General features: G+C 45.1%; 1 protein-coding gene across 1 annotated transcript in view; it reads right to left on the bottom strand.

Moving 5' to 3' along the window:
* NPAS3 (neuronal PAS domain protein 3) overlaps window positions 1–11,144 on the bottom strand; it is a gene marked incomplete at its 5' end in the record, with an annotated part of 867,539 nt that overhangs the window by 1,899 nt on the left and 854,496 nt on the right. Inside the window, 3 exons of the mRNA XM_011941876.1 lie at window positions 6–732; window positions 3,231–3,355; window positions 6,809–6,956. Coding sequence (XP_011797266.1) covers window positions 6–732; window positions 3,231–3,355; window positions 6,809–6,956 — 1,000 coding nt within the window. The remainder of the gene's footprint in view (window positions 1–5; window positions 733–3,230; window positions 3,356–6,808; window positions 6,957–11,144) is intronic.

Here is an 11,144-nt window from a genome sequence, read left to right as displayed (position 1 = left end):
CGGGCGGGGTGAGGACCGAGTCGGGGATGGCCACGTGCAGTCCCCCGCTGCCACCACCCCCACCGCCGCCACCCTGCGGGGACGGGAAGTGCTCGGAGCTGGGGGGCTTGGTCATGCTGTAGGGGGACTCATTCCTGGAGATCTCCCGGTTTGGCGGGTAGTTCCAGATGCTGCTGTCGTTGTCGAAGTTGATGGGTTCCGAGATCTCCGTCTTGATCTTGAGCACAGAGGCACTGTTGGGGGAGGACAGCAGCCGCGGGGGCTCCACCAGGCCCGCGTCCAGGCCGCCCGGGCTCGACGCACTGGACAGGCGCCGGCGGCTGGCGCTGCCGCCCTTCTGCCGTTTCCGCCTTTTCTTGCGCTTCTGGTGCTTGCTGGAGGCCTGAGCGCCCGCCTCGCCCGCGCTGTCCGAGTCCTTGGCGCTGTCCGATGTCAGTGACTCGCAGTTCTGCAGCCGCAGATCCGACTCACTCTCCACGTAGCGCTCCACCTTGATCTGCATCGGGCCCAGCGCCCCGAAGCCGTCCTCGCCCGCCTTGGGGTTCTCAAAGTCCGAGTGCTCGAAGCTGTCGTCGCTGTCGCGGCTGTCCGGGTTACTGGAGCTATGGCCGTCGTCGTTGCAGTTCATGTCGTTGTCACACGCGTTGCCCGACTTCTTCCGGTCGGGCTCCGGGTCTTCGCTGTTCTCGGACTGGTTCCCTTTCTCGTCGGACTTGGAGTTCTCGTTGTCCTCTGCGTGGGGCCCGGGGCCGGAGGTGGTGGGGATGGGGAGAGAAGAGAGAGAAGACACCAGGTTAGCGGGGCGACCCAGCCTGTCACCTGCAGGGGCTGGGGCGGGGAGCAGGGCAAGTGTCCGTCCTCATCACGGGCTTCTCCATTACCTTCAGAGGACTTAAAGCCTGGGCCTTCTCTCTGCTAAGGGCCTGGATTAGCTGGACGGTTACTCAAAAAGTGCCGGCCGAGGACCAGCGGCACTGGCAATCATCTGGACATCTGTTGCAAATGCAGACTCTCTGCTACCACCCAGATAGACTGAATCAGGTTCTGCATTGGAATATGACCCCCAGGTGATTCTCAGGCACATTCAAGTTTAAGAAGTCCCACAAAGATACTCAGGAAGTCAGGTTACATAACCTGGATTAAGGTGTGAGACAGAAAAATGATGACATGCAGGGTGACTTTCTAAAGAGTCTGCATTTTCCCTTGGTGAATATTTTGTTCATTACTGAGAGCCCCTCTCCTTCTTTCCATTCCATAAGTTATTCTCCCCCACAGCACTTACCACCATCTGATTCACTGTATAGCTTTATTTTTATTATTTATTATTATTATTTATGGCAGGGTCTGCCTCTGTGCCTCAGGCTGGAGTGTAGTAGGACGGTCACCGATCACTGCAGACTTGCCCTCCCCAGCTCAAGCCATCCTCCTGCCTCAGCCTCCAGAGTGGCTAAGACCACAGGTGCCTACTACCACACATGGCTGATTTTTTTTTTTTTTTTTTTTTTTAGAGACAGGGTCTTGCCATGTTGCCCAGGCCAGTCTCAAACTCCTGGACTCAAGCAATGCGCCCACCTCAGCCTCCCAAAGTGCTGGGATTACAGCCATGAGCCACCGTGCTGCTTCACTGTATATTTTAGTTTTATTGACTTGTCTCTTCCTCCCACTAGTATATAAGCTCACTGGGGCTAGGAATTTTTCTTCGTTTTGTTCACAACTATACACTATATTAAAAAGGGGCAGAGACTACCAATTCTAGGACTTTTTATGTCGTTGTCAAGAACTTTCGAATTAATGCAATTTAGGGACAGGAAGACAATGAAGATCTGCCTTGAGTGCTCTGCCCTCCTTCTGCCTCCCTGAAGCTGGGTCTGGAGGAAGGGATACATGTTTACATGTACCCCTTGTACATGTAAACAAGGAGCTGGAGCTCAGGTGCCATCATGATAGGGGGTTGTCAGGGAAACCTAGCTGCCACATTTTTGGGAGAATAGATTTTTCCAGTAACACAAGCTCTGAAGATTGAGGGATGAAGCCTGACTGGCAGCCTGGACTAGAGGCTGTGGTCATTGCCTCCCCTTTTGTAGCAGAAGAGGGAGGGTTAGAAGAGGTTTAAGATTTTCTTGCAGGCCGGGCGCGGTGGCTCAAGCCTGTAATCCCAGCACTTTGGGAGGCCGAGGCGGGCGGATCACAAGGTCAGGAGATCGAGACCATCCTGGCTAACACGGTGAAACCCCGTCTCTACTATAAAAATACAAAAAACTAGCCGGGCGAGGTGGCGGGCGCCTGTAGTCCCAGCTACTCGGGAGGCTGAGGCAGGAGAATGGTGTGAACCGGGGAGGCGGAGCTTGCAGTGAGCTGAGATCTGGCCACTGCACTCCAGCTTGGGTGACAGAGCGAGACTCCATCTCAAAAAAAAAAAAAAAAAAAGATTTTCTTGCAGCTGTAAAATCCTACAAGTTTGGTGCTCCCTGGCCTTATGAGTGTCTCTGGAAGAGGGCTGGGGATGGGAGGAAAAGCAAATTTGTATTCTAATTTCCTGTGTCCCAAAGAACTACTCAGGAAGTCTGCTTCCCCAAAAGAAATGAAAATGCATGAGTTTGTTCTGCATAGACTCAGGAAATAAGTAACAGTCCAGCACCCTGAAAGGGGCACTGATCAATGCCATTAAGTATCCTACTTTAGAGGCTCGGTCCTAGCTTGGTGGGAATGTGAATACTTGGGGCTCAAAGTCACAGACTCTCCTGGAGCTGGCCCTAGTACCTGCCTCTAGTAGAGGTCGAGAGCTAGCTATGAGGTTAGAGCAGGGTCCCTTCTGTATGGCCAGTGGATTGACATTGAATGATTGCTGATAGCAATCAATCTCTTTCTGTATATTTAAAGAAAGAGATCTGTCAGATCTCAAAAGATCTCTTTCTTCTGTGTGTATAGATACACACAACATATATACATACGTATATACACACACACACAAGTATTTATCCAGCACTACATATCTATATGTATTGTGTGTATATATACATATACAGTACATACAGGTATGTAGTGGTGTACAATTATATGTATGCGTGTGTGGAGAGAGGCAGAGACTCAGTAATAGCTTGATATGACATGTGTCTCTCTGAAATGTGACCAGTTGCTTTGCCTCTGATGATGGCCCTCTGGTCACTGCCCACCCCCCGTGTGTCGTGGGCAAGCCATCACTGCAGAACATGGAGAAGAAGGAATAATACCTGTAATACCTGAGGTGTCTTTAGAGTCTGACTCAGAGTCGGATGTCTCCGACGATTCGGAAGTTTTCTCCGGCAGATGGGGGAGCTGTGCGATGTCCATGGGTGTGTCCTTGTACTCAGGATTGCTGTGGGAGGGAGGCACTGGTCAGGAGTGTAGACACCCATTCTGCATGGTTTGTTTGGACCATCTTCTCCCCCACTTCTTTGTCCCAGACTTCTGGAGTTTAGAAAGTTTCAAAGACTAAACATGAAATCACTTCTCAGCTCTTCATGGGATTTTATGGAAGCTTGGCTTGCATGTGCCAGGGTACAGGTGCACCCTGCTGCAATGATCAAATACTCAAATGCTCCATGAAAGCCATAGAGAAGCCTTTAAATAATCAGGTACCACTGGGGGCCAGGGAACTGGGCTGCTTGACAGTCCTCCCAGAGTAACACCTGGGGGAAGGGAGGATGAGAAGTACTCTCAACAATTAATTCCCATGCCTCCTGGTGTGTCCTGTCTTTTCTTGGGCTCCTAATGAGTCTATGGCCTCAGTACCTTTGTTTTGGGCCCTTGATGTAGCTTCTCAGCTGCTCAGATGGCTTCCACGCTATTGGTGGGTTGGCAGAGCCCTTGGTGCCTATCTGACAGATGCACAGGTGCACCTTGGGATGCATGGATTATGGCTACCGAACTGTCAACACACCCATTACAATCACATTTTCATCTGCTCATGTGGTGTACATCTGTGGCTTGTTAGCTGGAAATCTGATTGCAGTGGGGAGAGTCCCAGTGTGAAAGAGGCCCTAACAGAAGGGATCTAACCTCACTTGCACAAATGTGCTTAATTTTTGTTCTATTTTTAGTTTGGAAACAAGGCTCTTTTGGAAGAGACAGCATGTTAAGTCAGTTTGACCTGTCTTCTGGAAATGCCACTCCAAGGCCACCTGATGTATGAGGAGAGTAGGCTCCTGTAATCTGAAGGCACAAGGAAATCCTCCTGCTTCAAAATGGGAAATGCCTCTTCTATTTTTCCATGATAGCTAGCCAAGCAGAGACTTAAAATTGATGATTACTGACTCATTTGCTAATCTCTAGCGAAATTCCTATAGTAAAGAGTCACTGTTTCAGTAACTACTCCAAAACTGCAAATGTTCCTGGGAGGGGTAATTCACTAAAATGGATTATCAGGCATTTACTCCTTAGTGTGAATTAGCTTCAGCAGCAAAGCTTTCTCTAGATAATCAGATGAGACGAATGGTGGGAAAATGGACTCCTTCTCTGAATACTCTAAGAGTCTATAATTCTATTAAGTGTTACAAGGGAATGGGAAGAAGACTGGAGGAGTGGTAGCTTCAGAACAAGGAAGGACAAGCCTGGATTGGGGCCTGGGTGCAAGGGTTCTGGGAAGGAAGAAGTGATGTGAAAGTATTGCTCAGCGAAGAATAATAGACAAGAATGTGGGAAAGAAAACCAAACTTCTGCAGTTGCTGTTTTGCAGGGCCACATCATTTTCTTTCTAGATTTCTGCTCTATAGAAGTGATGCCAGTGAATGGCTGTCTTGGTTCCAGTTTCCCCTGCTGAAGCCCACGACGTTAGTCTTCTTTGGGGGCTCACAGATCACTTGCCCTACAACTTAGAGTCCTTTATCATTGACTTCAGGGAGGGTTTTAGGTCAGCTGAAACAGGTCTTCTATGCCTGAGATTGAAGCTTTTGAGGTTGAAGACTGGTCTTTGATACCAAAACTTCCTTCCTATCCACATGGGCTTTGATGGAATAGAATCACCAAAACTCATGAGTTTGTACCATCTGATCCTAGGCTATATCAATGGTATTCAGAGACTGACTGCTTAGCTCTTCTTACTCCTTGCATTTGTAGGCAGAGGAGGAAGTCATGAAGCTGATGAGGCAGGAAGAAAGATCCAGATAGGAAGAAATCTCACAGAATGGGAGTAACAACCACATAGATGACTTCAGCACCTATGTTTCATCAACATGGGAGCCAGACACTGCTAGCCCTAGGGTGCCTGTTTCCAGCGTTTCATTCTTAATGGTGATGGGTCTCCTTGTCACAGTATCATTTTGCCTGGCAAAAGAATGGCAGTGCCACAAGACCTTATTCTATTTTCTGTCTGGCATATGAGTTTTCATAACCACCTGCATTCCCTATAGTAATTATTCCATAAAACTCCATGTGCAAGGATTCCTTGATATCAGAACTCATCTTGAACACATCACAAACACAGGGGAGACTTTGCACAGAAATCAGGCCTTGGAGAAAGCCACATTCAATACACATACTTTTACCTTTACAGAGAATTAATGTAGAGCAGAAGAGGTCAAAAAAAGGAAATAGAAAGTAGATAAATGAAGACTCTTTTAAGTGGTGCACATTAAGGCCCTCTCTAGAGCAATAATCATTAGTGTCTGATTGATATGCTGTTGGTAGCAAGCACATTCATGCCTTCAAGTCATCACCACAGTATGTGAACACACTCTGAAGGGCCAGTGTGCTGATGAGCCATGGTTGTTAGCTTCTCAGCTCCATTTGGCTGTCTCAAAGAAAAATGGGATTCAGGTACTCCCTGTCTAAATTATCAGCCAAAGGGCACCAACTTCCATTCATAAGACCTATTGGAAATTTTCCTACTTAGACCACGTGTGGGCTCTGCTTGGTGGCTTTAGGCCAGGAGAAACCAAAGACCAGCATGATGGGGGTGGGAGGGAGCCAGGCCAAGTGCTGTGATAGTGTCACGCCAGGATTGGCGTGAACCTCCCAGAAAGCCTGCCCCCAAATTCAGATGACCCAATCTGTGGGTCTTGGTTAGTTTTCTGCTAGTTTGAATCCAAAGGCAGAATGTAGATTGGGAAGGGGAGAGAAATGGTGTCTCACACCAGAATTTAGGAAGCAGGTGAGCTTGGGCTCACTTGTACATAGAATGTTAAGGACACATTTTAAGAGCAGTAAAGCTTGCCCAAGATCTCAAAGCAGAGGGCCAAAAAAAAAAAAAAAAAAAAAAAAAAAAAAAAAAAAAAGATTGCCTTCATTTTTACACTGCTATTGTTTGATTCCGGCAAAGCAACTCACTTTGTTGACCAAAACTTTAATGCCCAGGAAGTCAAACCCTATGTAATATGCTAAGGGCATCAAAGGGATGAAATATAAGAGGAATATAATGTTCCCTGCCACTTTTCTCTCATTCTGTTTTACTTAATTTTCACAAGAACTGGAGTGTGTGAGTGTGTCTGTGGTGGGGAAGAGGAGATGCTTTTTGAATGCTTCAGCTGTAGGCTGAAGTCTGTATTCTTCTGGCCTAAGGATTTGTGGGAAAACCAAAGCAACTTCTGCAGAGATGCCCAAATGCTGACAGACCGAGAATTACTGAAAATCTTGAAATCTTTCCTGCAAGTCCCTTCCAACATAGTTTGATCTTCTCACATTTATTTGAATCTTGTGGAAAGAATAGCAGAATTGCCATGAAATTCCACACCAGGTACTGTCAAAAGATAATATTCACAACATGTCAGCTATTAACCATAGGGCTGCATATTTTATAACCAGGAGAGAAATAGAAAAGAAGCAGAAAATATACCTAAGAAGGTAATTCACCCAGATGATATTCTTTTCATTTGCATTCTTGGCATTAATAGCTATGGTGGCACTGGACTGTATCCAAATATATCCTCCGTTCTTCTGCATCCAGCGATAGTACTTTGTCACACACTGACCCTTATTCAGCACTGGGGAAAAAAAAACAAAGGTGTTGTATTAAGACTGGGATCAAATACTTTTTTTAAATCTCTGCAAAGCCTTAAGCCTAAAAATGGACCTGCACCAAGCCAGGGTGACCCTCTGTATGCTTAATATAGAATGCCATTAGTAGGACAAATGAAATCAATTCAGTGGAGTGGCAGCTCTGGAGCCAGGGTTACTGGCATTTGTAGCAAGACTTTATTCCGTTTTGGGCCGCCATGGTGTGAAAAGAATAAAAGGACTACAAATCTTTTTGGCTCACGGAACACCTAATGCGGTGTGGATATTGTCAATGGGTTTGACATCAGATGGTAAGAAAGGCAAATTTTTTTGTGATTTATTCATAGCTTTGAGGTAGACCTCTTTGAGATTCTGGATATTTGAATGGTTCCAAAGATGCTTTACCCCTCCTCTTTGATCATTTCTCCTCAGTGTGAGCAATCTCAACCCGCATCCTTATATGTCTGTTCCTTTTGATCTTGTCTAACAGAATTTATAGTCCTCGGATGAACTAAATTTACACTGGTCAGTCGGGGGAGATTCTGGTGAGACTTCGCTGAATGTTGGAACAAAATAAATTCCCCAGTGGAGTCAGAGAGCAACACTGGCCTGAGGGAGGCACAGAATTGACTTGGCTGGAGCCAAACAGAGTGACAGCTCCACACAGACTCTGAAATATGGCCCCAAATGAAGGAACAAGTAAAAACAATCAGTAATGTGAAACGGTGCCATTAAATACCCACTGGAAGAGAGCTTTAAAATGCAGATGTTAAAAATGATACTTTAACCAAAATCTCGCCAAGTTGAAATTGATTTGATTTGTATCTGGGTACTCCTGAGCTAGTAAAAGGGGAAAGCACAGTAAATCATCCCCTGAAATAAAGTGCTGTGGATGGGAATGGTTTAAAAGGGTGCCGGAAATGTGGAAAACCTGCTGTTACTACTTGGCTACGGATCGCAGCAACTCGGCGCCCCGCAAAAGCTCACCAGCTGGTTGGCCACTAGAGGGCAGTGTGCACTCATCTACGTTGCCCACTTTTGGCATGTCCTTGTCTCCGTCTGCTAAAATGAAAAACCTCTAACTGCTGTAATAAATTTGGCTAAATTAGCTGCTAAATGGTTATCTCAAGTAATATGTATTTGCATTAATCATCTTGCTCTAAACCAGAACAAGCCAGAGTCCTAAAGACGTAGTAAATTCATATTGTCCATTTAATTACGGCTAATAAGTGCTTCATATACAATAGTTTCATGAAGTACATTTAGATCTTTTTTTTTGAGGGAGGTGGATGGGTGTAAAGGGAAGTCACTTTGGAAAAGAGCTGTGTTTAAGGCTGTGGAAGCTCTTCTCATCTTGTCCTGAGCCACTCTTCCTGGTTCTCAAAGTGCTCAAAAATCACACATCAATTATATCCACAAACATATAAACTTTGAAGGTTTTCTTCCATTCTCCTTTTTTTCTTGCAGCACGCTAATGGGACGGTTGTAAAATCTGGTAATTATATCTTAACTCTTACTTGAAAAAACCTTACTCTGATGAGTGTTTCAAATCATAACAAGTTTCATTCTGAAACTCCTCACCAGTTTAGGGTGTTTTGAAGGCCTGGAACTGTCACCATCTCTTGGTAGCGTGGTTCCACAGGTCGCATTGTACCTCCTTTTGTAGGCAATTGTAAGTTCTGCCACTCTGCATGCATGGCTTCCCAGGCTACAAAACCGCGTGGTGAAGCTGAAAGCAGTAAAATACTAACTCTGCCATACAGCTCTTCTGTCAAACCATTGTTGCATGCAACAAGATGTGCTTTTATTCAAATCCTCTCAGCCTGGTTAACTATTAATAGAGGAACGATGGATTATATAATTCTGTCCACTGTTTTCACAGAGAAAACTTACAGTACCCCAATCAGTGGTTGGGGGCATAATTCTGTCTGCTTTGTATCTGGAATGAGGAATAATTCCAAATGGTTCTAGTATGTTGAACAAAGGCAAAGAGACTAAGAAGTCCCTTTTTAGGATCACATGAAGAATAATACATTGAGATGGCAGGCCAGATCAGCACAGCCTACCTGGGAGTTCCCAACTAGAATTTGACCAAAAGCAGGCAAAATTTTAAAAAGAATGATCTCCAGTATACAAAGTATACAAGAGGGGCAAAGGGATAAAGGAGTTATAATATCAATTTAGAATCTGCAGAATCAACGTAAAGATCACCCACCTCATTCCTGATAATACTTTCTCTTAATAAAATCCCAGTTTGGAAATGGATATCCAGCCAAACCTTTGGCCTCCCCGGTGGTCGGCACACATGTGTAGTGAAGGGGGCTGAAAGGCTCCTTTGCTAAGGGATTGTATGGTATCATCTTTTTGAATTACAGGAGGATAACTCTGGGTCTACTTAAATGGATCTGTGTTGCCTGAGAAGATAAATCCAGCACTTATTTGTTAGGGCCCATGAATACAATAATACAGCTTTCTTTATCACCCAGGCCAAGGGTCAGCTAGCAAGAGAGGAGAGTTAAATGTGAAAGAGGCAGGACAGGTGACTTCTGATGTGAGGAGGTTATCTGTAAAAGGGGAAGGGAATTGCTCAAGGCTTCCTTGGGGAGTCAGGGAGCCACTTGAAAGCCCTTGACTTTCTGTGGTGAATACCACAAAGCAGGTTCAGGAGCCCACCGTGGGCAGCTGAAGGAGACGAGTTTGACTGACCTGTGGTTTTACTGTGGGCCAGTCTGACAGACAGAATTCCTAAAGGGTAGACAATCTCGTTTGGTCTTAGGTCATGACTCTTTCCTAGGAATTAGTGTTTTCTGAATGAGACCCCCACACTCCAGTGGGAATCTAGATAACCACAGATACAGTGCAGAGTTAGGACAACATATTTACCAAAATATCACCCAAAATATCACAAAATGTCTCGTAAAGAAATCAATGTTTGGGAGGCCAAGGCGGATGGATCACTTGAGGCCAGGAGTTCGAGACTAGCCTGGCCAATGTGGTGAGACCCTGCCTCTACTAAAAATCCAAAAATTAGCCAGGTGTGGTTGTGTGCACTTGTAATCCCAGCTACAAGAGAGGCTGAGGCACAAGAATCGCTTGAGCCTGGGAGGCGGAGGTTGCGGTGAGCTGAGATTGCACCCCTGAACTCCAGCCTGGTGACAAAGCGAGACTCTGACTCAAAAAAAGAAAAAAAGAAATCATAATGGAATTTAGCTTCCTTAAAAAATGAACAAGAAATACTTTTTGCTTGGGCCTCCAGAATATAAATTTATGACTTTGGGATGAAGCTTCTTTCCTTGAAAAAAAATAAAATAAAATAAAATAAAATAAAGCCCTACTGGCAAATCAGTTGGATCATTCCAGCTGTGCCAGAGGCAGGATCTGACAGCTTTTCCTGAGCTCATGTGGTCCTAATCAGCTCAAGAAGAAAAGCCACCTTGGTGCCAGTTTGAAAGAGATTTTTAGTATGTAATAAATTAGAGAACTTGAAAAACACGGAAAAAACTTTTTTGATTCTCTTTAATCCAGTGGCTGTTGTTTTTTATTTTCAAGTTTTAGGTTTAGAAAGCAGTGAGAAAGGAGAGAATATTTGAATACGTTTATTTCATAAAATTCCTTTTGTGGGGAAAAAGAAAAATAAGCACCATGTGAGTTACTTGACATGAAAGTCCTTAAAAAGATAGTTAATTGTCCCTTGAAAAGAGGTAGATACTCATCACACCAATGAGCCTAGGAGTAAAGTCATGACCATGTCTACAAACTACAAAGGGAAAGGAACAGAGGGAGAGGAACTAGAGAGAGAGAGATTCTAATTTGAATATCACATCCTTGTCATATGGTCTGGGTACCTCTAACATGTAACCTGGCATCTTTTCTTTGGTTTATTCCAAAGTTTACTTTCTGCTCTGCAAATTTTTTGGGCCGAGCAGCCTGTGTGTCTCTTGTTGAACTCACTGATCATGTCAAAGCATCTCTAGAATTATGTCTTTAAAGTTGTACTCTAGCAATTACTTTTAGTTTGAGGATCCCAAAACTTTCTTTTTTTTTTTTTTTTTGGAGACGGAGTCTCTCTCTGTCACCCAGGCTGGAGTGCAGTGGCGCGACCTCGGCTCAGTTGCAAGCTCCGCCTCCCAGGTTCAAGCCATTCTCCTGCCTCAGCCTCCCGAGTAGCCAGGACT

Source organism: Colobus angolensis, unplaced genomic scaffold (assembly GCF_000951035.1).
Source record: "Colobus angolensis palliatus isolate OR3802 unplaced genomic scaffold, Cang.pa_1.0 Scaffold202, whole genome shotgun sequence".
NCBI lineage: Eukaryota > Metazoa > Chordata > Mammalia > Primates > Cercopithecidae > Colobus > Colobus angolensis.
The sequence above is the reverse complement of the archived record's forward strand: the minus strand, read 5'-3'. Positions and strand labels throughout refer to the sequence as shown.